The following is a 25,914-nucleotide window of genomic DNA, read 5'->3' as shown; positions in this document are numbered from 1 at the left end:
CACACTTATGCAAACTAGAGGCCATGTGATGGCCGCTTGTGTCTCTGACCTAATCTTGGTCTGATTCCATTGGCCCAAGATCACTATTCCAGCCACCATGTCCAAGTTTTTTAGACATAAAAGGACTGAAATTACATTTATTTACTCATGTATGTATTTATGTGTATATATATACATACATACATAGGTGGGAGCTCTGAGGGCAACTTACAAGAATCAATTCTCTCCAACCCTGTAGGAATAGAACTTATTTCTCAATCTTGCTAGCACATGCCATTTCCTGCTGAGCCATCTCACCTCTGGTCCTGGAAGCAAAAACTAAAGGGAAGGAAAATGAATTCCCTGTTCTTGTAGAGAGATAGCCGTGCATCACGTAATGATAGAGAAAAGTCCCAAGCTCTGCAACTCAAAGACTTTGCTTAAACACACAACAGTGGTTATCTTAGTTCTGTCCTATTGCTATGATGAGACACCATGAATAAGGCAATGTGTAAGAGGAAGTACCTCACTGGGGGCTTGCTTACAGTTTCAGAGGGTTAGTCCATGACCATCATGGTGGGGAGCATAGCAACAGGCAGGCAAGTATGACACTGGAACAGAATCTGAAAAGGGGGGGGGCAAGCGTGGGGGGGCGGTGCTTAGTTTGGGCTTTTGAAACTTCCTCATCATTCCCACAGTTCCAACTGGGGACCCTACATTGAAGTGTATGAGCCTATGGAAGCCATTCTCATTAAAAACCCAACGGTTTGACTTCACACCTGGGCTATTAATTCTAGGCTGCTTGTATACAGCATGGTACTTGCACTAAATTTTGTAGACAGCCATAACACAATGGCAGGTATGTGTATATCCAACTATATCTAAACACGAAAATGGTACATACAAATCTATCTTCACAAGGTTAAAATGCTACCTCTGCACAGGATGCTGAGCACAGATGGACTTGGAAGGGCTGGAGATTGCTCTGGGTGAGCCTGGGAGTGAATAAAAAGGAAAATCCAAGACCTAGGACATCGCTGTCACTTCAGAAACACTGTATACTTAGTGGGCCTTTGATCTTGAAAAGTTTATGAAACTAGTTCTGTTTTCAATAATGAATATTCTTTTATCCTTTTAAATATTTTTAAAAAATGGTTATTCAGGGGGCACAGCATCAGTGTGAAGGTTGGCAGACAAATTTTAGGAGTCATTTCATTCCACCCTAAGCTCCAGAGCTTGACCCCACATGACCAGACTTGGAAAGCAAGTGCCTTTACCCACCTAGCCATCCTTAAGAAAATAAAATAAACTCTAATAACAGATTAAAACACATGGTGCACAGCTGTGCAAAAACATTTTCTTTATATGCTCATTCTATATAAAGTTTTTCTGTATTTCTCTTTTGGTGTTTCAAACTTTTCCTGAGAACTAACACAAGGTCATACATCAGCTCCTCAGCCTACAGTTAGTGTCTCCCCCTATGTGCAGGAAGCTGTTCTCTACAACACTAAGGCCTTCTCCACTCTCTCCTGGAGGAGGCGATGGGAGGTCTCTTATGCCCATGGTGCTCTATATCTTCTTTTCAACCAGACAGTTCTCTGTGAACTTACCATTCTGTCTGGAAGCACGATTAGGTGTTAGGTGTCCATGTTTGCTGATACATTCTCAATCAACTTGAAGTCTGTAATCTCCTGATCCTTTGGATTTTCTCAAAGGTGGTTTCTTTTCTTCTGAGGTTTTCTTTTGCTAGTTCTTCATCTGGGTGTTCTCTAGATACTGGAATTCTGTTGCTCAGTTGCAATGCTATGATCACCACTGGAGATGAGGTACATGTTGACATATTAGCCAAAAATGTCAATGGCCAGCATGCGTCTAGATTTCTTAGAAGCTACATATTTTTTTTCTGTTTGTATTTTACAAGTCGGAACCTGGTATCACAACTGTGGCTCACTGGGAGAAAAACTGGAACTTTAATGTTCAGTTTTAGTTTGTTGACTAGGAAAGGAATCTGCAAGTGTTGTCCACTGTCCCCAGACACATCCGAGGCTGGCCCCTAGAATGTTACAGCTCAGTGAGTCTGCAGCTGTCCCTGTCCATCGGCTTTAGGGAACTTGTATCTCTAATTTACCTTCTATGTGTGCATTAGCCAATGTTCCTCCCTCCTCCTAGGGAAGAAAGCCAAATGCGATGACTCCCAATTTCAGTGCACGAATGGCAGGTGCATCACTCTGCTCTGGAAATGTGATGGAGATGAAGACTGTGCTGACGGCAGCGATGAGAAGAACTGCGGTAAGTGAAAACTTTGGCTTCTTGTTCACCACCAAGTTTCATTTCTACATTGAACTTTCGCACTTGATTGAATCGTGCACATGTTCTTTTAGCTTTTGCAAATATATTGAGATTCTGTAAGTAAAACTCACACAAAAGTATTGCTTTGAATCAGAGTCAAGTAAATCTAGACTTGTCTAGAGGAATATAATTGAATATTTGACATGAGGTAATCAACTTGACTATGGAATGTTGACTACCAAGTGGGATTTTTTTTCCTTCAAATGATGAGATGTGATTTATCTAACCTCAGACAAGTGTGCTGTGGAAAGCTGAGAAAGGAAAGACAACCAGACACAGAAGCAGGCAGAAGACTGCATAAAGTAACTTTATAAACACACAAATGAGGGGATGGGTAGAGGGTTCTCTTAGTGGTTAAAATTGTATACAGCTTTTTCAGAGGACTCGAGTTCAATTGCTACCACCCAGATTGGACAGCTCGTAACCTCCTGTAACTCCAGTTTTAGGAGGTTTGACACCCATATTGGGCATCCATGGACAGCCGCTGAGAATGTGTGTGAACACATACAAGCATCATACCGTTATCCAGAAATGCACATTGTGCATAAATAAAATAAATATATCTTTAAATTCACAAATGGCTTTTGAACCAAGAAGATAGGAAGCTATCTAACATTTCAGAGGCTAACTAGTGGCTATAAAGGAACATGACAACAACAGGCATCAAAGGTGAGAAGAGGAGTCTGTCTATTTCTCTGTTTGCAATACTTGCTTCTACAAAACCATTAGGCAGGGCAGAAAAGATTCCCTTCCCAAACAATTATAAATATAACAGCATACCATTGATCAGAACCTATCAAAAGATCATTGCAAGAAATGCCTGCATGTGTTGACCTCACACCCTCATATCACAAAGAATAGCTAAGAAGTATATGTCAACATCACATGGGCCTAGGATTTTTTTTTTTTTTTTTTTTTTTTTTTGCTGAAGTTTCCTTTTTCACTACCTTCTGTGTTGTAAAATCTCAGGGGAATGTTGAGAGGAAAGATCAGTGTGACCATTGTCATTTGCCTTTGGAAAGACAATGCTGGGTGTGGAGGTGCATGTTTACCCCAGCACACGGGGAACAGAAGAAAACTAAAGGCCATGTCGGATTTTATTGACTGCCTTGTTGATTAGGCCTTTGGAGCTTCTTTGTTTATCAGCATTAAAATGTCTCAGACATTATATCCATACTCAAATTGATCATAGTAGTTGTCAAATACAAAAATGAGCCCTTCTAAAAATTGCTACCATGCACGGGTCAAAGGTTAGAAGGAGGCTTCAGAAATTTTAAGTAAATATGTAGTTTCTTCCATTTCAGACACACATTTAAGGCTGCTTTTGATGATGCTCACACCTTCCCTGTTTACCTCCTGGGAGCCAGCAAGAAATCTGCAGATTGATGTGTTTAATTTATCCCGCCTCAAGAGATCTTGAAATATCACGGCAGCAATACCCCAGGTGTTTCTGCGCCAGTGCCAGCTCTGAACGTCTGTCCGTTCTGTAATAACTTATCCTCAGCCTTAGAACCAAGAATAGTTCTCTTGTTCTATCACTTTCCGTTGTGTGCTTCTAATGTAAAGACTCCAGTCTGCTCCCCACAGGACATTGAGTTCCCTGCTACCTCTAGGTCGTCTAAAGACTATAGTTCTCTCAACTCATAGCTCACTAAGAGGACTTTCAGCTGTTTTATGGGTGTAAGGTGCAAGGCTACCAAAAAAGCACTTATCAGGCAAAGGATATCTTATGCCTATTTTTAAACTTTCCATTATAGGAGGCTTTACCATCTACCCCACCAGAGACACCTGGGTCATCATGGGAGCAGTGACTGCACTTTCTTAAGTCCTTTCTGCATAAATACTCTCTATCAGCCATGTGGTAGAAGCTCTTGGGTGGTGGAAGGTGTAATGAATCGAGATCTCTTGAGGTGGGATAAATTAAACATATTCACTGGCAGATTTATTGCTGACTCCCAGGAGGCAAAGGGGTAAGATGTGAGCATCGCCCAAAGCAACCTTAAATGTTTCTCTGAAAGGAAAAATCTACACATTGACTTGAAACTTCTGCAGCCTCTGTCCAACCTCCCCATCTAACCTTTGATCGATATGTAGTTGCAGTTTTGGGAGGGCTCATTTTTGCACTTGACAACTACTATGATCAAAGATTGTGGATTTCCTATGCCCCTTGCATCTGTGGGTTCCTAGGATACGTGTCTGGTAGATTTCCTCTCCCCATGGAACGCTATCTGCATGTCAGTGTCAATTTGAATAGCTTTGCTTTGCTCACAATTGAGCAAAGCTCAGAATTGAGAAAGATAAAATCCATGGAATCCATTCTTATTTATCTTTTCTCTAACACTTCATGTCATTTTCTACTTGCAAAAGCATCTGCTTTCTTCATGGCCATTACCCTATTCTCTCTTTTTCAACTTAAAGAGCTTATCACAGGTTGAGTTATAGCATCCAGATCCTATAGCCCGGCCTCTGTTCCCATACGAGCCCAGGAGAGCACAGGCCTTGTACAATATTTGCCATGTTAACATTGTATTGTGGTGATTTTAAAAATGGGTGAATGTATGAGTTGGCATGGCTTCGCATGGTTCCTTAGCTGTATTCAGGGATATGAATAAACCCTTAGCAATCACCGTAATTTATCAGCTCATGATGAACATTACAAACTGACCATCTTCCAAGGTTATAGGTTTCACAAGAAAGGCATAAGAACAAGCCCTGCCCTTCAAGGGCTCTACCCGGCTTAAACTCCTCATGCCCAGTGCTCTTCTTTAAATTTGCAAAGTATTGCAGACTTTGGCTGATTTAAAAACACAGAAAATTGATTAGAGGGGTTTTTAAATGGATGTTTGAGTAAAAAACATAGACATATAGGGATGGAGGAATCTAGTCTAAAAAGACAATCACAGTGTGTTGGTATCTCATTTCACTACTTTGACAAGACTCATTCAGATTCTGGGATAGATGGCATTTACTTTCCTGGTCTAAAGAATGGGTGGCAAGATGTAGTGTCACTCTAAGGCTCACCATAGGAACAGTTTGCAGAATTGATATTTTGCCTTAGGCTATTTGATGGGAGCTGTGAATTATGGGACTCAATCCTGCCAGCTCGAGTGACTTTCAGTTGGTTGATGTTAAACCAAACTTTGGCTGAAAGCCTAAAATCTCTTTGAATTCCAAGTCCTACTACTTGTTATAAGTGTTATAATTGGCTTTAAGCTTGTCTAGTGGGTGAGTTCCTCTACCCCAGCAGACCAGCCAGAGTGGCACTATCTGGTTCTAGAGCATACCTCTACATACCGCATTGCATGAATTATGACAGATGTCCCTGAAATAGCCTTGGTTTGCACTGCTGTAACATAGGTAGGGAGGCTTAAATAATAGAACTTTGATTTTAGGATTCTAGGTGTTAGGAAGTCCCAAAACAAAAAAGTGGCAGATAGAATGTCTGATAAAAGCCCTCTTTTCTGAAATGCAGAAGGCTGTTTTCTTCCCATGTCTTTCCACGATAGGGGAGGAGAGAGAGAGAGAGAGAGAGAGAGAGAGAGAGAGACAGAGAGAGACAGACAGAGAGAGAGACAGAGAGACAGAGAGAGACAGAGAGACAGAGACAGAGAGACAGAGAGAGAGAGACAGAGAGACAGAGAGACAGAGAGAGACAGAGAGACAGAGAGACAGAGACAGAGAGAGACAGAGAGACAGAGAGAGAGAGAGAGAGAGAGAGAGAGAGAGAGAGAGATTGGAGGGTGGCAAACAAGTATTCCTGTTTCTAATAAGGGCACCAATCCCGTCCGAGAAGGCTCCAGCTTCACCTCCCTCAGTCCCCCCCCCCCCCCTGCTTCCTAGAACAGAACTGTAAGGATTTCAAAAATATGAAGTATATGAAGAAACACATACTCCATATCAAATAGTTATTGCAGGGTCCAGTAGAATGGAGTATTTGGTTGTTGAAAAATCTTTTCTGTGGTTTGTCTCCTCTGGAGCTCACGTTGAAGTTTGATTTTTAATAGTATTGTGTTGTGAAATGGTAGGGTACTTAGGAAGTGATAAGGTCAGTGAGAGGGAATAAATCCTTTCTCCCTAGACCTGATTGCTTACTAAGAGAGTGGGCTAGGAAGCAAGCCACAAGGTCCTCACTCAAAGGTAAGAGGGTGCTAATGACATCCTCTTAGAATTCCCAGCTCAGAACCTTGAGCCAAAATCAGTTTCTTTCCTTTATAAATTTTCCACTCTCAGATGTTCTATTATAGGGACAGAAAATGGTCTTGGGGAAAAACATGTCACACTGTGTGAAGGAGTGGGAGGAAATCCATGGGGCTAACATTGTACAGACAAGTTCATTTTAAGATGACCCTGGGTCTTAAGACAATGGACAACCTTTGTCTGTCCTTGATTTTATCATCCTCCAAGTCCTTCCTCTGAAACCTGAGGAAAAGATGGGCTTTCTGAAGTCTCCCAGGAGATGCCAACAATTTGATTATCCGTCCAGATTCCACATTATTTTTAAATGGAAATATACCAAAATATGGTCTTTACTTTAATAAAAAAAATTGAAGTCTGGGGCAACTGACCTGAATTGTAACTCTGAGAATAAATGTTTATAGTAAAGAAGACATGTGCTGAGTCAGACTTCGTGTGCAAAAACGGCCAGTGTGTTCCTAACAGATGGCAGTGTGATGGGGATCCTGACTGTGAAGACGGTTCTGATGAAAGCCCAGAACAGTGCCGTGAGTGTGTCTTGACTTGCTTTGGACTTGACCTCTTTTGTGATGTTCTGTCTCCGTTCTAAGTGATGCTTTATCGATTGCTTGGCATTCATTTTTCTTTGCCTGCCTTAAACTTGAGGCCAACTGACTTGAAGGTCATTCAAGCTATTAACAGTTATTCCCTCTCGTTTAAAGACTGCTCTCCGTAGTCTAACAAGACTGACATTCTCTTGGGTAGCTTCCTCATTGAATACGTAAGACTGAAGCCAGCAGATTCAATTAAGAACTCCTTGACTAGGTGCACAGATCTCAGATGTTTGACAGGAACTGAATAGATGGTCCCCTGATCCTAGAAGAAAAGTCAAGATGTGACGATTTTCTCAGACTCACACATAAGCTTTGAAACACACAGATTTTTATATTATGAAAACAAGCTGTTATTAAAACAGGAAGACGATTAGTAATAGGGTAATTTGGGGATGTTTAGCAAATGTGTAGCCAAAACCAGGGCCATACAGTTTGTTATTGAGTAGGAAAAACTTCATAAAGGTACAAATAAATCTCTCTTTTCATAGGCTGTTATGCAGGGGCAAGTCCCAAAGCCACAGAGAAGGGTGGGTTGGAATCAAGCTGGGATCATTTAGATGCTAAAACAAGGACAAGTGTGAGGACCCATCACAGTAGAGGCCTGCTCTCATAGGAGAAAGAGGATTGACATGAACCAAAGAACTATTTTGTCAGTGAGTTAGAAACCAGAGGGTCCTAGACAGGATCTACACATATTCAGTCCCATGTTTCAGTGGAGAATGACATGGTAAAACTCAACACATAGTCCTTCCTTGTGTAAAGATGTGAGAGGGGACCTAGGAAGGAAACTGTTCCATCAGAGGCCTCATAGGCAGTAGTGCATCTGACCATTAATGGAGTCAGGATTAGGTGACAATATCTGGTATGCCCACTGATATTCAAACATAAGTAATGGACTAGGAGCAGGCTAACAAATCAACTGAACTGTGCCAAGTAAAACAAAAGTCAGGACTAAGCGTGCGGCAGAACCTTGAAGGAATAACCTGGTCAAGGTTCTCGGGTATGCTGCCAGCTGGCCTTGCTTGGCGTAGCTTCTAAGGACGGAGCTGGCGAAGGATCTGCCTGGCTTCCCCTACTCAGTGTGCCCTGTGTACCTGACCACTGAGTCCCAGGTGTTGCACTTCCAGGCAGCACGGGAGCAGCAGCTTTGCACTGACCAGTTTGGAGGCTCTTTTGAGACTGTATGTCATCAACAGATATGAGAACATGCCGCATAAATGAAATCAGCTGTGGCGCCCGTTCTACTCAGTGTATCCCAGTGTCCTGGAGATGCGATGGTGAAAATGATTGTGACAGTGGAGAAGATGAAGAGAACTGTGGTAAGAAGACCAGTGTGCAGTGGCATACCCCAAAGACCCTTTTCCTAAAGAAAGGTGGGCAAGGGATGCTAACTTAAGCCCGAAGATCCAGTGCCGCTGACCCGCTTTGTAGTGGTTTCGCTGTCTGCTCAATTGTTTGACCTTCCTAACCACCATAAAACTGGGAAAGGCCTTTTCCTGGTAATTGCCTATTGCCTGGTGTGTCGTCCAGGCAAGCAGAGAAGTCATCTTAGTGCTTAACGTCCAGCATAATACATTTAGCATAGCTTAGTAAAGTAGCAGGGTCATGGGCTTCTGTCTTTTAGGACAGTAACTCATGGGCCTTTCTTACAGTGGCTCAATAAAACCAGAAGGTGATGGGACCAACAAACACAGCCTAAATTTAGTTAGATTAGCTTCTTGGAATAAGATATGCAAGTATGAGACAAACATTTTCACCAAGTAGAATCTATGGTTAAGTTAGCAGAGAAGCATGAGCTAGCATGGTGCCAGCAAATGCTTACAAAGCCTACCTGACCTATTATGATTCCTGTCTCTGAATGCTAGCACTGTTTTCTATTCTTTCATGCTTAGGTTCTTGGAAAGTCTATAACAAAGTGTTTCATGTTAAAGGGGAGGTCCTGGAGAAAATCTGCAGGTTAAATAAACTTTGCCCGGATTTCTTTCAAATGTCTGCCCCTTTAAGGCGCCTCTATAACCCAAGTTTGATGAGTTTCATAGCTTCAGGCTTCAGCAGTATCCAAGGGAGCTCGGGGTCTCCACAGGTCAAACACTAGTATGGCGTGTACAAGTCACTTTGTGAGGTAATATCACTGCACCTAGTCCAATGAGTTTCACGGTCAGTCAGAGAATTGACCTTCATATACTGTAATGGCGAGTATTTCCAGTATTCCACTGGAGCTGCCAAGCATTTCCCTTGCAAATCTACACTTTGCTTCCCAAGAGAGTCATGGTCTCCTGTCCAATCACCACCAAATCATAACCTCGGTATGTTTGGCAGGAATTTAAGTCAAAATCTAAACTGGCTACTATGAATACCTTGTCATCAATAGCATGCGGGGTTGCTAGGCTGCAATTCTGCTCCTAGCAAGAATGTTTTTTAAAAAAAAAAAACCTAAAAATTATTAAGATGATATTCCTAATGATTATTTAAAAGACTCAAAATGAAGGAACCATGTAGAATGTTCTTTGGTTTGTTTCTTTTTGGATAGTGCCTTAATATCCATTATACCTTGCCCATATAGCTGATGTGTATTCTCAGCTAGTGTTATGATTTGGGCTGACATGAAATAGGTTGGTCTAGATATAACTCTGCTTTCCAAAATGAAATACCCAATACAGCTTAAGCTGTTGAACGCTGTTCCTTTAAGTGTCAGTTGTGGGTCTCATCTCAAGTTAGTTTCTAGCCTTCTCCTGTTTTCTTGGTCCTTTATTTCTGCTCTTATACATAGTATGGCTGCATCTTATTTTATATTGTGAAACTGTTTTGTCATATTTCAGAATTGTTCTCAATATAACAGCATTGTAGCTTTTCAATTAGAAAGCTAAAGTTAATCAACAGAGATGAATATATTTGATTGGGTGGTGAGAGTCTTTTATTATTTTTTGAAAGTGCTGATGTACTTTCATTGGGGCGTCCTCCCTCTAACAGGCAACATTACATGTAGTGCGGATGAGTTCACTTGCTCCAGTGGCCGCTGCGTCTCCAGGAACTTTGTGTGCAATGGCCAGGATGACTGTGACGATGGCAGTGATGAGCTGGACTGTGCACCACCAACCTGCGGTGCCCACGAGTTCCAGTGTAGCACCTCTTCCTGCATCCCCCTCAGCTGGGTGTGTGATGACGACGCAGACTGTTCCGACCAATCAGACGAGTCTCTAGAGCAGTGTGGCCGTCAGCCTGTGATACACACCAAATGTCCCACCAGTGAGATCCAGTGTGGCTCTGGCGAGTGCATTCACAAAAAGTGGCGGTGCGACGGAGACCCTGACTGCAAAGATGGCAGCGATGAGGTCAATTGTCGTAAGTGACTTTCCTGTTCTGTTCTCTTCCGCGTGCCAACCGGAAGCTATTTGGCTTAATTCCATCGTTGTTGCTTACTTCCATAGCTTCACGAACATGCAGACCTGACCAGTTTGAATGTGAAGATGGCAGCTGTATCCATGGCAGCAGGCAATGCAATGGCATCCGGGACTGTGTCGACGGTTCTGATGAAGTCAACTGCAAAAATGGTGAGTGAGGTTCTTTCTCTCCATCGTGTTTGGTTAGACCATTGGCTACTCCAGTCAGACCAACAGTGGAACTTTTCTCTTGGTTTTATAGTCAATCAGTGCCTGGGCCCTGGAAAGTTCAAGTGCAGAAGTGGGGAGTGCATAGACATCAGCAAAGTATGTGACCAGGAACAGGATTGCAGAGACTGGAGTGACGAGCCCCTGAAGGAATGCTGTAAGTGAGGGGGTTTCTCAGAGCCAGAGCAGGGTGGTTCGGTTCCGCCCATCAGAACCAATGCTGTTTGGACCCTGCTTAGTGCCTGTTGAACTCCGAAGGAGCTAAAGTTTAATAGTTAAGCTTGAAGATAAATTGTTACAAAATTGAATTCTACTCAGTGACTAATTAATTCCGGGTTTAGGATCCCCTCAAGATAGCTAAAAAACCACAGCAAAACTTCAGTAAATCCTTCATAGCTAATTACCTTCCAGCCTGAAATGTATATCTACAAAACAAATAATCAAATCTTAGAAAAGTCATCACCAGTAGCCTGAGATTGGATGTGAACAAGACAACTATCAGTTAAGAATAAGATGTCATACCAATTTGGACTCTGGGTTTAGAACACAGAAAACAGAATGAGCACCATGAAGTTGGGGAGACCTTTGTGCAGTGTCTCCCGAGAGTTGGGTGGGGTGCAGAGTGCTGGATATGATCAAAATGCATTGTATCTGTATATAGAACTCTCAAAGAATAAACTTAACTCATTATATTAAAAACAAAAATAAGCTATCAGATGACTTTGCTACCCTTTCATTCCAGATATCAACGAATGCTTGGTCAATAATGGTGGCTGTTCCCATATCTGCAAAGACCTAGTTATAGGCTATGAATGTGACTGTGCGGCTGGGTTTGAATTGATAGATAGGAAAACCTGTGGAGGTGAGTTGAAACTACGAGCCTGGCCCCTGGAGGACATGGGAAAGAGCAACATATGTCTAGTAAGACAGAGGAAGAACAAGACTAATTCTAATTTCCCTCCTAGATATTGATGAATGCCAAAATCCGGGGATCTGCAGTCAAATTTGTATCAACTTAAAAGGCGGTTACAAGTGTGAATGTAGTCGGGGCTATCAAATGGATCTTGCCACTGGCGTGTGCAAGGCAGTAGGTAAATGGACTTGGGCTGGTGTTGCTCTGGTACCTTTTTGAGTTAGTGATTCTAAAAGGTACAGTTGGTGACTGCAGCAGTCAACCTATCCATAAAGTCACACCCCAGAGCAATGCTATTAAACTCCTAGTGCAGCAGGATAGCTTAAAATAAACCATCTTTCCAGCATCTGCCTTGGTCCTTCCCTTTGCATAGGATACTATGAATATTCACTATATTTTCTTTTTTTCTGTTTCTAAAATTGAGCACAATTCAAACAAGTAACTTGTTTATGAGCCACCTTACTCTTGAGTGCTGTAACCCCAAGACTGCCTTTCTGCACAAGGCAGAAGTACTTGCAGGTCTGGGGGCTGGAACTCCAGACTGGATACTACTGAGATGTTCAGCAGTATCTTTATAACTGGTCCTCTGTGGAGAGGAGGTGACTTAGAGGATCTTGCCTTATAGCAAAACTAAGTCAACCTGGCTTATGTCTTACAGGTAAAGAGCCAAGTCTGATCTTCACTAATCGAAGAGACATCAGGAAGATTGGACTAGAGAGGAAGGAATACATCCAACTTGTAGAACAACTAAGAAACACAGTGGCTCTTGATGCTGACATTGCAGCTCAGAAGCTATTTTGGGCTGATCTAAGCCAAAAAGCCATCTTCAGGTAACTTCCACTTGCATTCCTAACATCTGGGCATATATCACTATCATTAGGCCTGTGGAAAAGATTAGAGTAGGGGGTGGGTCTTCTCTCTAGCTCCAGTTTACCACCTACTTAGCCGGAAGTTTTAAATTCACCACTGATTTTTTCAGCTATTAAATAACCATCAGCTGTTACTTTGATGATCATTGACCATGATGTAAAAGGTGACAATGCCCATGTAGGACATCAGGATTCCTCGTATTTTCTCCTCTTTCGTAGCTGTCAACTGACTTTTCTTGCTGCAAATAGAAATGATTGCAACAGCTTCTCCTCAGTGGAAACTGTAAAGCAGGGAAGATGGCTACTCAGTTGAATGTCTCCTTTCTAATTTTGTTGGGCTCTGAGCTCGCACTGGAAGTTCATGTCCACACCTAAATAAGATCCAGTATCCCTAATTTCCCATCCCCAAGCAACATGGCTGAATGATTTCAGTGCTGAGGATGACGTTCCTAGAGTCCTTTTGGAGTAAAGCAATTGAACATTTTGTAAGCAAAACATCCATTCTCCAGGGCCCAATGGTGACAACTTTTAAATTTCTTGTGACCTATTCTGTTTCAGTGCCTCAATTGATGACAAGGTTGGTAGACATTTTAAAATGATCGACAATGTCTATAATCCTGCAGCCATTGCTGTTGATTGGGTGTACAAGACCATCTACTGGACTGATGCGGCTTCTAAGACTATTTCAGTAGCTACCCTAGATGGAACCAAGAGGAAGTTCCTGTTTAACTCTGACTTGCGAGAGCCTGCCTCCATAGCTGTGGATCCGTTGTCTGGGTTGGTATTCTATGTTTTCTTCCACTTCACCTTCTAGGTGCTAGCAGCATAGTCGGGATCTTTTCTCATAAAGAGCTTACTCATCCTAAGAATGCCCAAGAAAAGAATGAGCTAGTTCAAGACATCAATGACAGCATTCATCCCCTAGCCCCTCCTACTTTCTTTCCTTATGCCCCTCCCACCGTTCCCGGTTCATTCTCTTTTTTTTTTTTTCTGATCTCATGTCTCTGTTCTTCCCACACACACACATACAATTCATCTTTATAAAACCTAGGCTCTCTATAAATAGAAGAAAAGATTTGTTGTTAGCATCTTCCTATACTTAATATGATCGCCTACAATTGCCTCCATTTTCCTGAAAATGCTATAGTTTTCTTCTTTTTCTTTACAACTAAATAAAATTCCACTGTGTGCATGATAAATTTGGATGAAAATGTCTATGAAATCAATCGTGCTATATAATGAATATATACTAATAAAAAAAATGCTGTGAGTGACAAAATATGGAGCAGTTCTGGGCAGCTCTTATGTGTCATTGGCACTCCCAATCTCATGACTTCTTCTTCTTTTTTCCTTTTTTTTTAATTGGATATTTTCTTTACTCACATTACAAATGTTATCCCCTTTCCCAGTTTCCCTTTGGGAATCCCCCTATTCTATCAGTCTCTCCTTATTCAGCTGTTTGGTGGCATTAGCAATGCTTTAGATTTCATAGAGTACATACACCAACAGCTATGTCTGAACCGTTTACCTACCCAGCTTCTCTGTGTGTGCATGTGTGTGAAGGGCAGGGGAAGAGGGTAGAGAAACAGAGACAGAGAGAGAGAGAGAGAGATAGAGACAGAGACAGAGGAAGAATACTTTACTGGGTTTGTTAGCTCTAGGTATTCAAATCTAGGACTTGCAGGAAATGCTGGGATTTTCATAGCCCTGTCCCCTCAGAGTTTCTATATAAAATGCAAATTATATGAAAGTTCAATTGAGAGGAAAAGACCTTTGTCAAAATGTTTCACTGAGGCAGGCTGCTTAGAGAGTTGACTGCAGTGATCACAGCTGATCCCTATGAAATATCATTAGAACAATCTCTAAGCTCTTCCTGTAGAATTGATAGGAAAATGTACCTTTAAAAAGGAACTTTGGGCTGATAGTTACATATTACATCAACACAGACTAATATGGCTGGGACTTGGAAATTATATTATTGCATCCTATAGTCCTGAGGAGTGAACCCAGAGCCTCACACATGGTAGGCCAAATATTCTACCACTAAACTGTGCTTCTAACCCTTGTGAATTCTAGCTGTTAAGTTTAATTTACTCAAAACAGAATTAGAGCCTTAAGCATCAGCATTTATCTCAAGAGCCTCAAGCTTAAGCGTTTTCTGCTCATTCTTTAAGCTTTTGTTCTCAGGTAAAACTTTATTCTTCTAGTCCATTAAGGCACTTCTCTGATTTCATTCTTCCCAGCTTTGTTTACTGGTCAGACTGGGGTGAGCCAGCTAAAATAGAAAAAGCAGGAATGAATGGATTTGATAGGCGTCCACTGGTGACAGAGGACATCCAATGGCCTAACGGAATTACACTTGGTATGTATGTCCTTCCCCAACCCCCACAGGCTAGTTAACTCCCGTCATGGTTTTTAAATGTATGCCCATTATTCATTTGAAATGATTTTCCCAGTTCTACCTATAGTGGAAACTTTGGGAGAAAGTAGCTAAACAAACATCCAGACTTAACAAATTACACATGTCAGGAAGGCTGGCTTGTCATCTGGTTGGTCTAATAGGCAACAGAAACTTAGGAAACCTTGGATCTTTGTTACTTCTCATATGAGGCATGGTGCATTTGCCTTTCCCATGTGGTAGCTTGTAACTGTTTCCTTCTGCATTATCTGGGAAGAAATACAAAATACAAGCCTTCTCTCTCTAATGTAGCATATCGTGAGTCAATGGCTTTGAGAATCTTAGAAACCCCACTGGCCCCCACAGAGAGAATGCAAACACATGTTCTTTTGGTGGCTTCACAAGTATTATATTGTCCTCATTAAGAATTCCTGATAGAGAAGAAACCATACATAGAATAGGTTCTTTGGGAGTTTTAAATAGAAGCCAGAACAGCAATAGCTTATATCATGTGAATTCTTTTCCTGCCTAGACCTTGTCAAAAGCCGCCTCTACTGGCTAGATTCCAAGTTGCACATGCTCTCTAGTGTGGACCTGAATGGTCAAGATCGTAGGATAGTGCTCGAGTCTCTGGAGTTTCTAGCTCATCCTCTTGCACTCACCATATTTGAGGTAAGACTCATGCCTCATGTCTATGTGGATGCTTTTGGGACAGTTCTATGAGAAGAGGGAGGAGCAGTAGCCAACTGAAAAACCTTTATCTAAAGCCTGGTGTACATTAGACACTATGTCTTTAAAGTCTGCTATACATTAGATGCTAAGTCCACAAAGAATTTGCTTCTCTTACCCTCGGTCCTTGGTGTTACAGAGAATCATTCAGAAACCTTGCCTCATTAAATGGCAAGTAAATCATGATAATCTTAGCTCTTAGTTTATGCCAGCCTTGGATCTACATGCTAATTGTAGGGTTCTGTTTTAGGATCGTGTCTACTGGATAGATGGAGAAAATGAAGCAGTGTACGGCGCTAATAAATTCACTGGGTTAGAGCTGGCTACTCTAGTGAACAATCTCAATGATGCCCAAGATATCATTATCTACCATGAACTCGTCCAGCCGTCAGGTAACATGAAGACGCCCACTCCTTAATGACCATGCTAAGAAGTAGTATGATCCAGAACTTACTACTTACTAACTCCCTTAGCAACTCAACTCCCTTTAAAACAGAACATTTGTCCTCTTGAATCCTAGGCCCAACTCTACACTTGATGCCTGATATCTCCTTCTAGCCATCTTAATGAAATGGCTTCAGAGTCAGCTCTTAGCTCCTTCCAACCCTTAGTGGCATAGCTTTCATCTCTGCATCTTCTGGGTCTTCCATTCTAAGCCTGTTGTATCGGTTTCCATGGTAACCTTCAGGCCACAGACACTCCTCATGATTAGTTTTCTAGGTTTACTGTAGCAAAATAACACAAATTGAATGCTTAAACAACAGAAATATAGTATTGTCTTGCAATCTGGAAACTAAAAGTATAAAGTCAAGGTGTTGGTAAGTTGGTTCCTTTTGGAGACTTGAGGGAAGGCTTTTTCCCTCTGTTATTGACTAGAAGATGTCCATTTCCCCACAGCATCTATTCATATCTTCTTTTGATATGTGGTTGTACCCATAGTTCATCTTCTGGGAAGGACACTGGACACTTAAGATTAAGACCTAACCCTAATGACTTCATCTTAACTCCAATATGTCTGTCAACACCATATCTGCTACTAAGGTCACATTCTAAGATATTTAGAAATTCAATGTGCAAATTTTATAGAAGGACACAACTTAATCTGTAACACCTTTTCTCCACCATAACACATCTTATAAAGGATTTAACAAGTTATCAATTATATCTAGTCATGTTTTCTTCTGCCCAGAACACCAGCTTGTCTATCTAATGAGACCCTCATACCTCCCTGAGACTGAGTTTCTTAACACATTGCAGGAGTAAGTCAATATAAAGCCAGGAAATTATGATTTGTTTCTGTCTAAGTCTTTGCTCTGAGTTTGAATACACAGTGTGAGCCAGGCCTGGTCTCTCCCTTCTCATCTACCCATGGAAGACATAACTTTTACTCTGTTTCCAAGACTCCATTGAATCAGGTATCTTTAGAGTTTACTTCCAATACATTGATTGATACCCATCCAACTCCAGTGAGACCCGTTCTTCATTGATGCTAGTCTCACTTGAAGAACTTAAGAGTAGACCAAACATAGGTAGTTAATACTACAGTGCCTATTTTAAAGAACCTTTTCCCTCCAACTAGGTAAAAACTGGTGTGAAGAAGATATGGAGAATGGAGGATGTGAATACCTCTGCCTTCCAGCACCACAGATCAATGACCACTCTCCAAAATATACCTGTTCTTGTCCTAATGGGTACAATCTCGAAGAAAATGGACGCGAGTGTCAAAGTAAGGCTTTCAACATTTCAACCCCAAGCAAGACATAGAATGAGCATTATAAGACACCAGCTACAACTTGCCTGGATTTTAGAGACTCTGTTATGGCTAATCTTTGAAATTGATTTCAGAATAGGTGATCAGATGTTACAGTTATATGGCAGTGCTTTGGGGTTCACTTGTGACCCATTTCAACATCAGTTGAATTTAGAGGGGACCAAAGTATCAGTGTACCACATGCTAACTTGTACCCATTAATATGCCCTAGGCTAGCCAGTTTTTAACTAATTAAAGTCTTCCATAGTGGGTAGCACAAATATACTGAAGGCACTTGAGAAAGGAGGCTATGTTTTCAGGACACTACTGGCTTCATAGGATGACACAAATTTAAACTCACAGATAGTCTGAACTTAAATTTTAACAGTTGATTCTCAGCTTTTGATTAAGCAGCAATCTGAACTTGCTGGTTGTAAGCAAGGAGCTCACATGATAATCTCAATTATCCTCATGTAGTACCATAATAAGTGCTTACACAGTTTTCTAAGGAAATAGGTAAAAGATCCCCCTGGCGTGCATAGCACACTAGTTTGAGAACATTTGTGGAAATTTCTGGAACTTGGGGCTTTGTTGAGAGGAATCCATTTGTCTGAATATTTCTGAATTGCCATGCTGACCACAATGCCCAATGTTTCCTATGTTTCCGAATTTTTGCGCAAGGCTGGCTGTTTCTCTCCATTCTAATATTTCCACTTTACAAGTTAATTCTGCAGTGGGTTGTCTTCTTTTACCTGGTTAAAATACCCTTTCAGCATGACTTCTCTGGACTACACAGTCAGCCACTCAGGAACCTTGACCTTAACCAGGTTCTTGGTTTTTATAATCCAGGTACTTCAACTCCTGTGACTTACAGTGAGACAAAAGATATCAGCACAACAGACACTCTACGAACTAGTGGACTGGTTCCTGGAGGTATTGGGTCCAGCACTGCAAACTGTTAATCTCAACTAACTGCCGCTTAAAAAATTAATGCAGCCTTTAACTACTGGCTCTGCCCCGACTGGCTACTCGTGCCTAAAATACAAAAATTTAGACTCAAATAATATTAAGCCAAAGTTTTTCTGATATCTAATTGTAGATATCAATATTAGGTGCAAAGGTATGAGGATCTCTACCTAAACAGTAGATGTCTAAGTCTTAATTCATATCTTTATAGACTGATGCCTTCTCTTTTCTTGTAGAGATCAATGTGACCACAGCAGTATCTGAAGTCAGTATTCCCCCAAAAGGGACTTCAGCTGCCTGGGCCATCCTTCCTCTCTGTAAGTAAATTTGCTTCTCATATAGATTTTATGGACAGTTTTAGTTCATCTACAGCCACCTTCCAGCAGTCTCTGAGGCTGTCATAATGCATGAGACACTGAATTCCATTCACTCTCTCATTTACTTGGTACCTACTGTTCAGTGCCATCTTCCCCTTGATGGTGAATATCTATCAATTGTCTATAAGGCTTTATGGTATGTTTAACTTATTAACCTTGCTTATTATCCCTATTTAGAGGAAGTCTCTAATAATAATCCCATTCTAGTCCCATTGTTGTATACAATCACTCCCAAAGAAGAGGTGAGCAAAAGGTCAATGCTGTAGAATCCATAAAGGGTAAATTAAAAGTAGTTTAAGTATTTTCAAACTCAGAGTAAAAGTCTCTAAATCCACTTTCAGTCATGTGAATTTGAAGGTATTTTGCTTTAATGTCTCCTTTGACCTAGCTTACTGGTTGACCTAACTCACAGAACCACCTGACTAGCACTCTACAAGTTTCTGTAATTTTTATGTATTTGGCCTAGGACTGGGGCTCAGGACTCTATACTTCCCTGGATACACTTCCTCTACCCCACCCCCCAGTGCAAAGATTGACACAACCACTGAGCTGAACTTATTTCAAAACTTTGTCTCACCTATATTACAACTTCTAGTTGTCTAAGCTCCCTAAAACATGGAACTCTTGTTAGTGTAAATTACCATAGACCCATAAACAGTAGACTTTGCCTAGTCACCTCTGATTTTTTTTTATCAGTGCTCTTAGTGATGGCAGCAGTAGGTGGCTACTTGATGTGGAGGAATTGGCAACATAAAAACATGAAAAGCATGAACTTTGACAATCCTGTGTACTTGAAGACCACTGAAGAGGACCTCTCAATAGACATCGGTAGACACAGTGCTTCTGTAGGACACACATACCCAGCAGTAAGTGTGCTTTGTCTATATTCACTGGCTTGACATGAGTTGCATCAAAAGAGATTAGAACCACTAGCTATGGCTACCTGGACTGGGAAGGAACATTAAGTCTCAGACATTTTTCCATTGACTGCATGTTAAATACTAAATGTCTGGCCCACTAGAATGTTAATAAGCATCTCACCCACAGAGGAAAGGGAGGTAAGTCCTACTTGACCTTATTTTAGATTATAGAAATGACATGTGAATAGTGTATGAACCAACGAGCTCCTTTTTAAACTTCAATCCTTCCATACTGGATATCTAAAGGTAAATCAGTGTGGACATAAGAGAATTGTGGATGGGAGAGTTGACTGAAAGTCAATAGCTTGAGTAAGATTCAATTAGCCAAAAGTAATAAGTGCTTTCCTTGGAGAGGTGCTCCATCCCACCCAGGAGAGATAGCTTTCTACAAAAGCAACAACAGCAATCACTTGTTCTTCTGCTAAAAACCCAGGTACTTATTGGCCTCTACTTCAGGACCATGCTGAACGGAAGCATGCTCTCCACTGCAACAGGAAGTAGTGTTTGCTTCATATTGTATATCTTTTCACATTTGTCTTTAAGATTATAGTCCTTAAACAGAATCAGTCAAACTTTTTTTCTTGCCAAGTAGGTACAGGTTAAATATTCCTTATTTAAAATACTTGGCACCAGAAATGTCCAAACTTGTAATTTTTTTTTAAAGGAGGACATGGATTTTGAATTTTTTTCATACATAAAAAGTTTGAACACAAAGTTCATTTGTCTTATATATTTTTATATACATACACAGAGCCTATAATACTTTACACAATATTTTAATGTATGTTAATTTTGACCACAAACAACAACATAAGGATAGATGTGGAATTTTCCTTTTGTAGCATGATACTCAGAAATTTTCAGACTTGGGAGCCCCTTTTGTGTTTCAGATTTTCAGCTTGGGGACACAAACAACAATGTATGTGTCTGACTTCCAACTCTTTGGGTCTTTAAATGACTAACTCAAAAGTGAAGTACACTTTGTAGAGTTACTAACAGTAACCACCAAGCTCAGCGGAACCTTTTTTCTTCTCTGCAGATATCGGTTGTAAGCACAGATGATGATTTGGCTTGAGTTCTGAACAAGTCTTGATCTATGAGGTCTACTCCAATGACACCCCACTCTGGAATGGTAACAGAGCCACCGCTGAAGTCTCTTTTCTTCCTCCCATCTGGAAGTACATCAAGATATCTTTTCATGGATCAAGTTTGTGTACTTGATCATTTTTATATTACTTTTGTAAATATTCTTGGCCACATTATACTTCAGCTTTGGATGTGGTTACCAAGTATCTGTAACCCTTGAATCCCTAGACAGTATTGCCATCTCTGGCCAAATATGCACTTTCCCTAGAAAGCCATATTCCAGCAATGACCCTTGTGCTATAGTGACTCCCACCTGTACATACACTGTATAGGCCACCTGTACATATCCCAGAGAACAATCACTATTCTTAAGCACTTTGAAGATATTTCTATGTAAATTATTGTAAACTTTTTCAATGGTTGGGACAATGGCAATAGGATAAAACGGGTTACTAAGATGAAATCGCCAAAAAAAAAATTTGTAACTAATTTTGTACGTATGAATGAAATCTTTGACCTCTGTAGAGGTTTGCAAAGACTGACTTCAGACTACTGTACATTTTTTTTCAAGTGCTAAAAAAAAAAAAATTAAACCAAGCAGCTTCACCATGGTTTTGATTATTCCTCTAAGATGAGCTTCTGGGAAGAGTAGCAGCAAATGTCCTAGACACCTAAGCAATAGTTAGTTCTTGATGCTGTATACCTAAGCCCATAACTGAGTTATCTTTTACAACCAAGAACTAGCTAAACAATTAGGTACCATTTAATATTTGTTCTCCCAAATCTATCACTTCCTTCTTTCCTTCCTTCCTTTCTTCCTTTGCTGGCCTCAAGTGCACAATGCTCTTGCCTCAGCCTCTCAACTTCTAGAATTACATGTCTGCACCACTACACCTAGCTTGTGTACTTTTTATTTTTAAAATGACACTGTCTTCCCAGAATTCCTTTCACTAACAGATTTCATTTTTTTCTTTTTACCTACAACGATCTAGAAACACATGACAAAATCCTCATGGCTTTTCTTGCTTTGTTGTTTATGTTCTTTTATTATTTGTAGGTCAAAGACAAGTGCCTTCTATGGCATGGGAAAGGGCTTCATTCTTAGAAATAAGAGTCTGGCCTGTCTTAACTGTGAAGATGGGTAGGAAGGATACTAGGCAGTGTCTCTGAACAATCTAAGATATGGTACTTAGCTTGTCCTAGGAACAGCAGCAGGGGCTGCTAGGAACTTAACAGAAATGAGGATTCTTGGTCCTCACCCCAAACCTACTTAGTCAGAAACCCTAGTAATATAGACCAGAAAATAGTTTTCATTAATTCTTCATGTGCTTTGGGTATAAACTTTGACAAAAGCTATTCTAATGTTGTTTTTATGGAGAGTGTAACTGTAATGTATTCAAAATTGTCAGTGTGATGGCATCAAATATGTAGCCATAATCTTTCTGTGGAGAATTGTGGAATTTTGTGTGGCACACAGATAAGGAGTTGGAGAGGAAAAAGTGTGGTGCTGTGTCAAGGGAAGATCTTTTGAGTTTTCCATCACATTGGCCATCACATCCTGACTCAAGTCTCAAGATTCCTGGAAGTGAAGGAAGATACAAAGCTCAAAACATACAAGATGCTCTGACCTCAATGTGAAGTGGTCACGATAAATGTCACTGGTTCCTTGGGATGAAATGGCTGAGCCAGCATCTGAAAAGTCAAGGTCATTTTTTAACCTCTTCTGTAAAAATCCAACATTAGGCAGAACTTTCTGGAATTTACAAGTCACAAAGTCATTTGTAAAAATGAAGTGCTTAAATATTGACAGAGTATTGTTAAGTTTGGCTAGAGTAGCTAGTTAACTGGTGAGACTGCTAATTGATTATATAATTCACAAGGGATGAGAGATCCTTGGCCTTTACCACTCAAACAAGACCTTAAGAACTCTATATGGGATGGGTTGCTATAGTTGGTTGAGTCTCTAGAGCATCCGTTTTCAACATGTAGGTTGTAACCCTTTTGGGGGAGAGGATCACATAACAAATATTCTGACTATCAAAGATTTCCATTGTGATTTATAACACTATAAAATTTGCAGTTATGAACTAGTAATAAAATAATCTTATGGTTTAGGGCCACCGCAACGTGAGAAACTGTATTAAAGGCTCATGGCATTAGAAAGGTTGAGAGCCACTGCTCTAGGGCTCAGTAGTAGATAATTCAAAATATGAAATATCAGATTCTAAAAAGGATATTTCTAATTAAAACAGCCTGTCATGAGGCAACTGAAAGTAGAACATCTGGGACTTGAGGGATATCTGAAAAGTATAGAATGGTAAAAAAAAAAAAAAATTCAGCCAAGTCTCAATCCAAAATTTTGAGAAGTTGTTGCAAGCAACATGCCTCTTGTCAAGAAGCAGGGCTCATATATCACCAGGTCCCTTAGAATACTCTTAACAGCTACACTGAAGATGTGGCATCATTTCTGAGCCTTTGGATCTGTGTAAATAGGGGGCAAAACTCATTCTTTGAGGCTTTAACTTGAACACTTGGCTTGATTCCTTTTAGTATTGGAAGCCAGATATCCCCTCTCAAAAGTGAGCTGGCAGGTTTTAAACAGCTCAATTACTGACCAGTGAAAAGATTCACTTTTCAGTCAAGAACCCTACAGAAATCTGGGACCCACCCAAATCCTAGCTTTTAACTGTCTTTGCTCCACCCTCAAAGATGCTGGTGGGTTTCCTGTGCATCACATACTGATTTCCTAGCATTCTTCACTAGTAAAATCCTAATAAACAGTATGTTCCCTTAAACCCAAGTGAATACTGCACTACTTTCTTTTACCTGTGGCAAAACAAGTTTTTTAAAAAAATCATACACCCTAATTTTTAAGAACAACAAGAAAAATGCTACTCCTAATACAGTGTGCCCTTAATTTCTAAAGTCAGTGTTTTGCCCTCTTTAGAAATACTGAGAACCGTGTCCTGACTTCACCTATATTCTAGACTCTTAAACTTGGCAAATTCTAGAAATGGAGAAAACATCTTTGAGAGTGTCTTGCTTTCAAGGAGAAAGGAAAATAGCTTTGAAGATGAGACAGTTTTTGTGGGTTTGTCATTGGTTTTTGTTTACTTGGTTCTCTCACATCTAGCATGGAGGTTGCCAGCTCACAGGAGCTTCATAGGATAATAAACATGTTTGTCGGAATCTCATTCCCATCCATCGACCTTTACCAATGAAAAGCTAATTATAAGTTTTTTGCCCTAAGAACTAGAGGGTCCTAAGTTGAGGGTTGTGATCAGAGGCCCCACCTCTTTACAGTGTCAGTTTACAATGTTTAGTGTTTCTGAACCTGGTTCATCCAAGACACAGGGATGAAGTGGGGCCAAAAACCCAGAGTCCATTTAAGTTTCCCTGTTGTATGTATGTGTTAACCCTGGGACAAGTGGGAAACAGGAAGAGCGTGGGGAGGATCAGCTCAGCAGTAACTCTGGAATATCTCAAGGATGGCTTTCTTTTTGGCTGTGCTTAGGGGCAAAGTAAGATGGGCAGCTAGGTGTGTATTTATGAGCTATTGTCAATAGCACATGCTTCTTTGTCCCTGGTGTGCTTAGCTTGGGCAAATATATAAGCATCTTTGTAGGATGGAGATAATAGGAATTCACTGGGAACATGGCATGATACAGCAGGAGAATCCAGGAGCTCAGCACAGTGTCCAGCATCTGGTGTGTATGGGCTCATGTACTGACTATGACTGTCAGTGTGTGTTGTTCCACAACCCAGGAACTGGTAAGTGCCCTCATCAGTGAGCATGGCAGGCAGCTTTACTCAGTGAGTAACAGGGTTCTTAGCCTTGATACATTTGTTTCCCATCACACCATTCAGGAAGGATCTCAGTTCTTTTAAGTGGCTGTTGAAGTGTTTTTATGACTCTTCAGTACTTACTATATGCTTAATATTCTGCAAAATAAGTGCTCTGCTGTCTTTTATTAGTGCTTCTCAGAAACCCTAATAGGCAAATATTATCTTGGTTTTGATGATGTGAAAGCTAAGACTATGAACCACTCGAGATTCCAAACCAAATAAGCTTGCTGCCATGGTCTAGGGAAAGGGTGCTCTCCGGTGCAAATGTTAAGTTGGATGTCACATTGTGTATTTTCTGAGTATCTTTTCCTATAGGTTTGCTGAACATCTCTGCAGTTTCTCAGTTGTTACAGATTTCCTGTTTATCCAGGATGATGGTGCACAGAACTATAAAGCCAGTAGCGTGGCATCACAATAGCACAGTATAACTCAGTTAAGCCGTGACTTCAAGATGCTAGACTTGGTAGAATCTTTTTACTTGGCCATCCAAATAGAAATAAGAATGGCTTTAAGGAAAAAAAAAAAGATTTCCTAAAGGAATTTGGAGCTATGACATCATTCCCCAGCAGAGCATATTAGAAGAAAGCAAGCTACCATACAATAATTTTAAGATTCCAATGCAGCCAAGTGGAGAACATATCACAGGAGACAGGAAATATGGCTTATTCACAGAATGATGATGGTACTGTGACTTTAAAACTGTACCAAGTGTTTTTAAAACTGATCTCAAGTGTTCTAGAATCTGCCGGGACACAAGACTGTTTCTCAAATTAGGTATACAATTGGAGAGGAGAGAATGTCTCTGAACAAAATGGCTGGCTTTCACAAAACTCTCTTGCCTCTTTTAAACATTACACTTGATACTCGAAATATGGCTGAAGAGCATGTAATGCTTCAGGGGGCCCCCACACACATACACCAGACCACTGTCTTAGTACCGTCATTGTTGTAAAGGCACATGTTGGAACACAACCAGTCCTGCTGACCTGTAGATAATTATTTTTCTCTAAATGAACTGTACATTTATCTTAAATAAAAATTTATTTTTGAAATAATTGTTGCAAGTCTACTTTTTCTAGAGACCTTCTTGGGAAAACATTTGTTCAAATCCTCCTTCTTTTCTCAGCTAAATAACTAACACAGTTGCACTTTAAAGAAAACAACAAGAATCATTCAGACCTGAACTGGTCAGGTTAAGATGACCCCTATCTTGCCACCCTGAAAAGGACAGTAGGGCCTGATCACAAGTACCAGTTTCTTAGTCATCTCCTCAAAATCCTCTACCCCATTCCTCTTCCTTTGAATGAAACAAAGTCAACGCTGTGTTCCAGAAAGAC

General features: G+C 40.7%; 1 protein-coding gene across 2 annotated transcripts in view; it reads left to right on the top strand.

Annotated features, from left to right (window-relative positions):
• VLDLR (very low density lipoprotein receptor) overlaps nt 1–25,632 on the top strand; it is a 35,963-nt gene extending 10,331 nt beyond the window's left edge. Inside the window, exons 3-20 of one of the 2 annotated variants that reach the window (XM_080912418.1) lie at nt 2,149–2,268; nt 6,927–7,049; nt 8,312–8,434; nt 10,086–10,457; nt 10,544–10,666; nt 10,758–10,880; nt 11,466–11,585; nt 11,689–11,814; nt 12,295–12,466; nt 13,064–13,282; nt 14,749–14,867; nt 15,436–15,575; nt 15,883–16,024; nt 17,212–17,358; nt 18,232–18,315; nt 18,585–18,665; nt 19,422–19,591; nt 20,685–25,632. In XM_080912418.1, coding sequence (XP_080768544.1) covers nt 2,149–2,268; nt 6,927–7,049; nt 8,312–8,434; nt 10,086–10,457; nt 10,544–10,666; nt 10,758–10,880; nt 11,466–11,585; nt 11,689–11,814; nt 12,295–12,466; nt 13,064–13,282; nt 14,749–14,867; nt 15,436–15,575; nt 15,883–16,024; nt 17,212–17,358; nt 18,232–18,315; nt 18,585–18,665; nt 19,422–19,591; nt 20,685–20,720 — 2,540 coding nt within the window. In that variant the 3' untranslated portion in view covers nt 20,721–25,632. The remainder of the gene's footprint in view (nt 1–2,148; nt 2,269–6,926; nt 7,050–8,311; nt 8,435–10,085; nt 10,458–10,543; nt 10,667–10,757; nt 10,881–11,465; nt 11,586–11,688; nt 11,815–12,294; nt 12,467–13,063; nt 13,283–14,748; nt 14,868–15,435; nt 15,576–15,882; nt 16,025–17,211; nt 17,359–18,231; nt 18,316–18,584; nt 18,666–19,421; nt 19,592–20,684) is intronic. The other variant, XM_080912419.1, reaches the window with a different exon arrangement.
• The last annotated feature ends 282 nt before the right edge of the window (nt 25,633–25,914 follow it).

This window comes from Micromys minutus (assembly GCF_963924665.1).
Source record: "Micromys minutus genome assembly, chromosome: 2".
NCBI lineage: Eukaryota > Metazoa > Chordata > Mammalia > Rodentia > Muridae > Micromys > Micromys minutus.
This window is presented reverse-complemented; position numbering and strand designations above follow the sequence as displayed.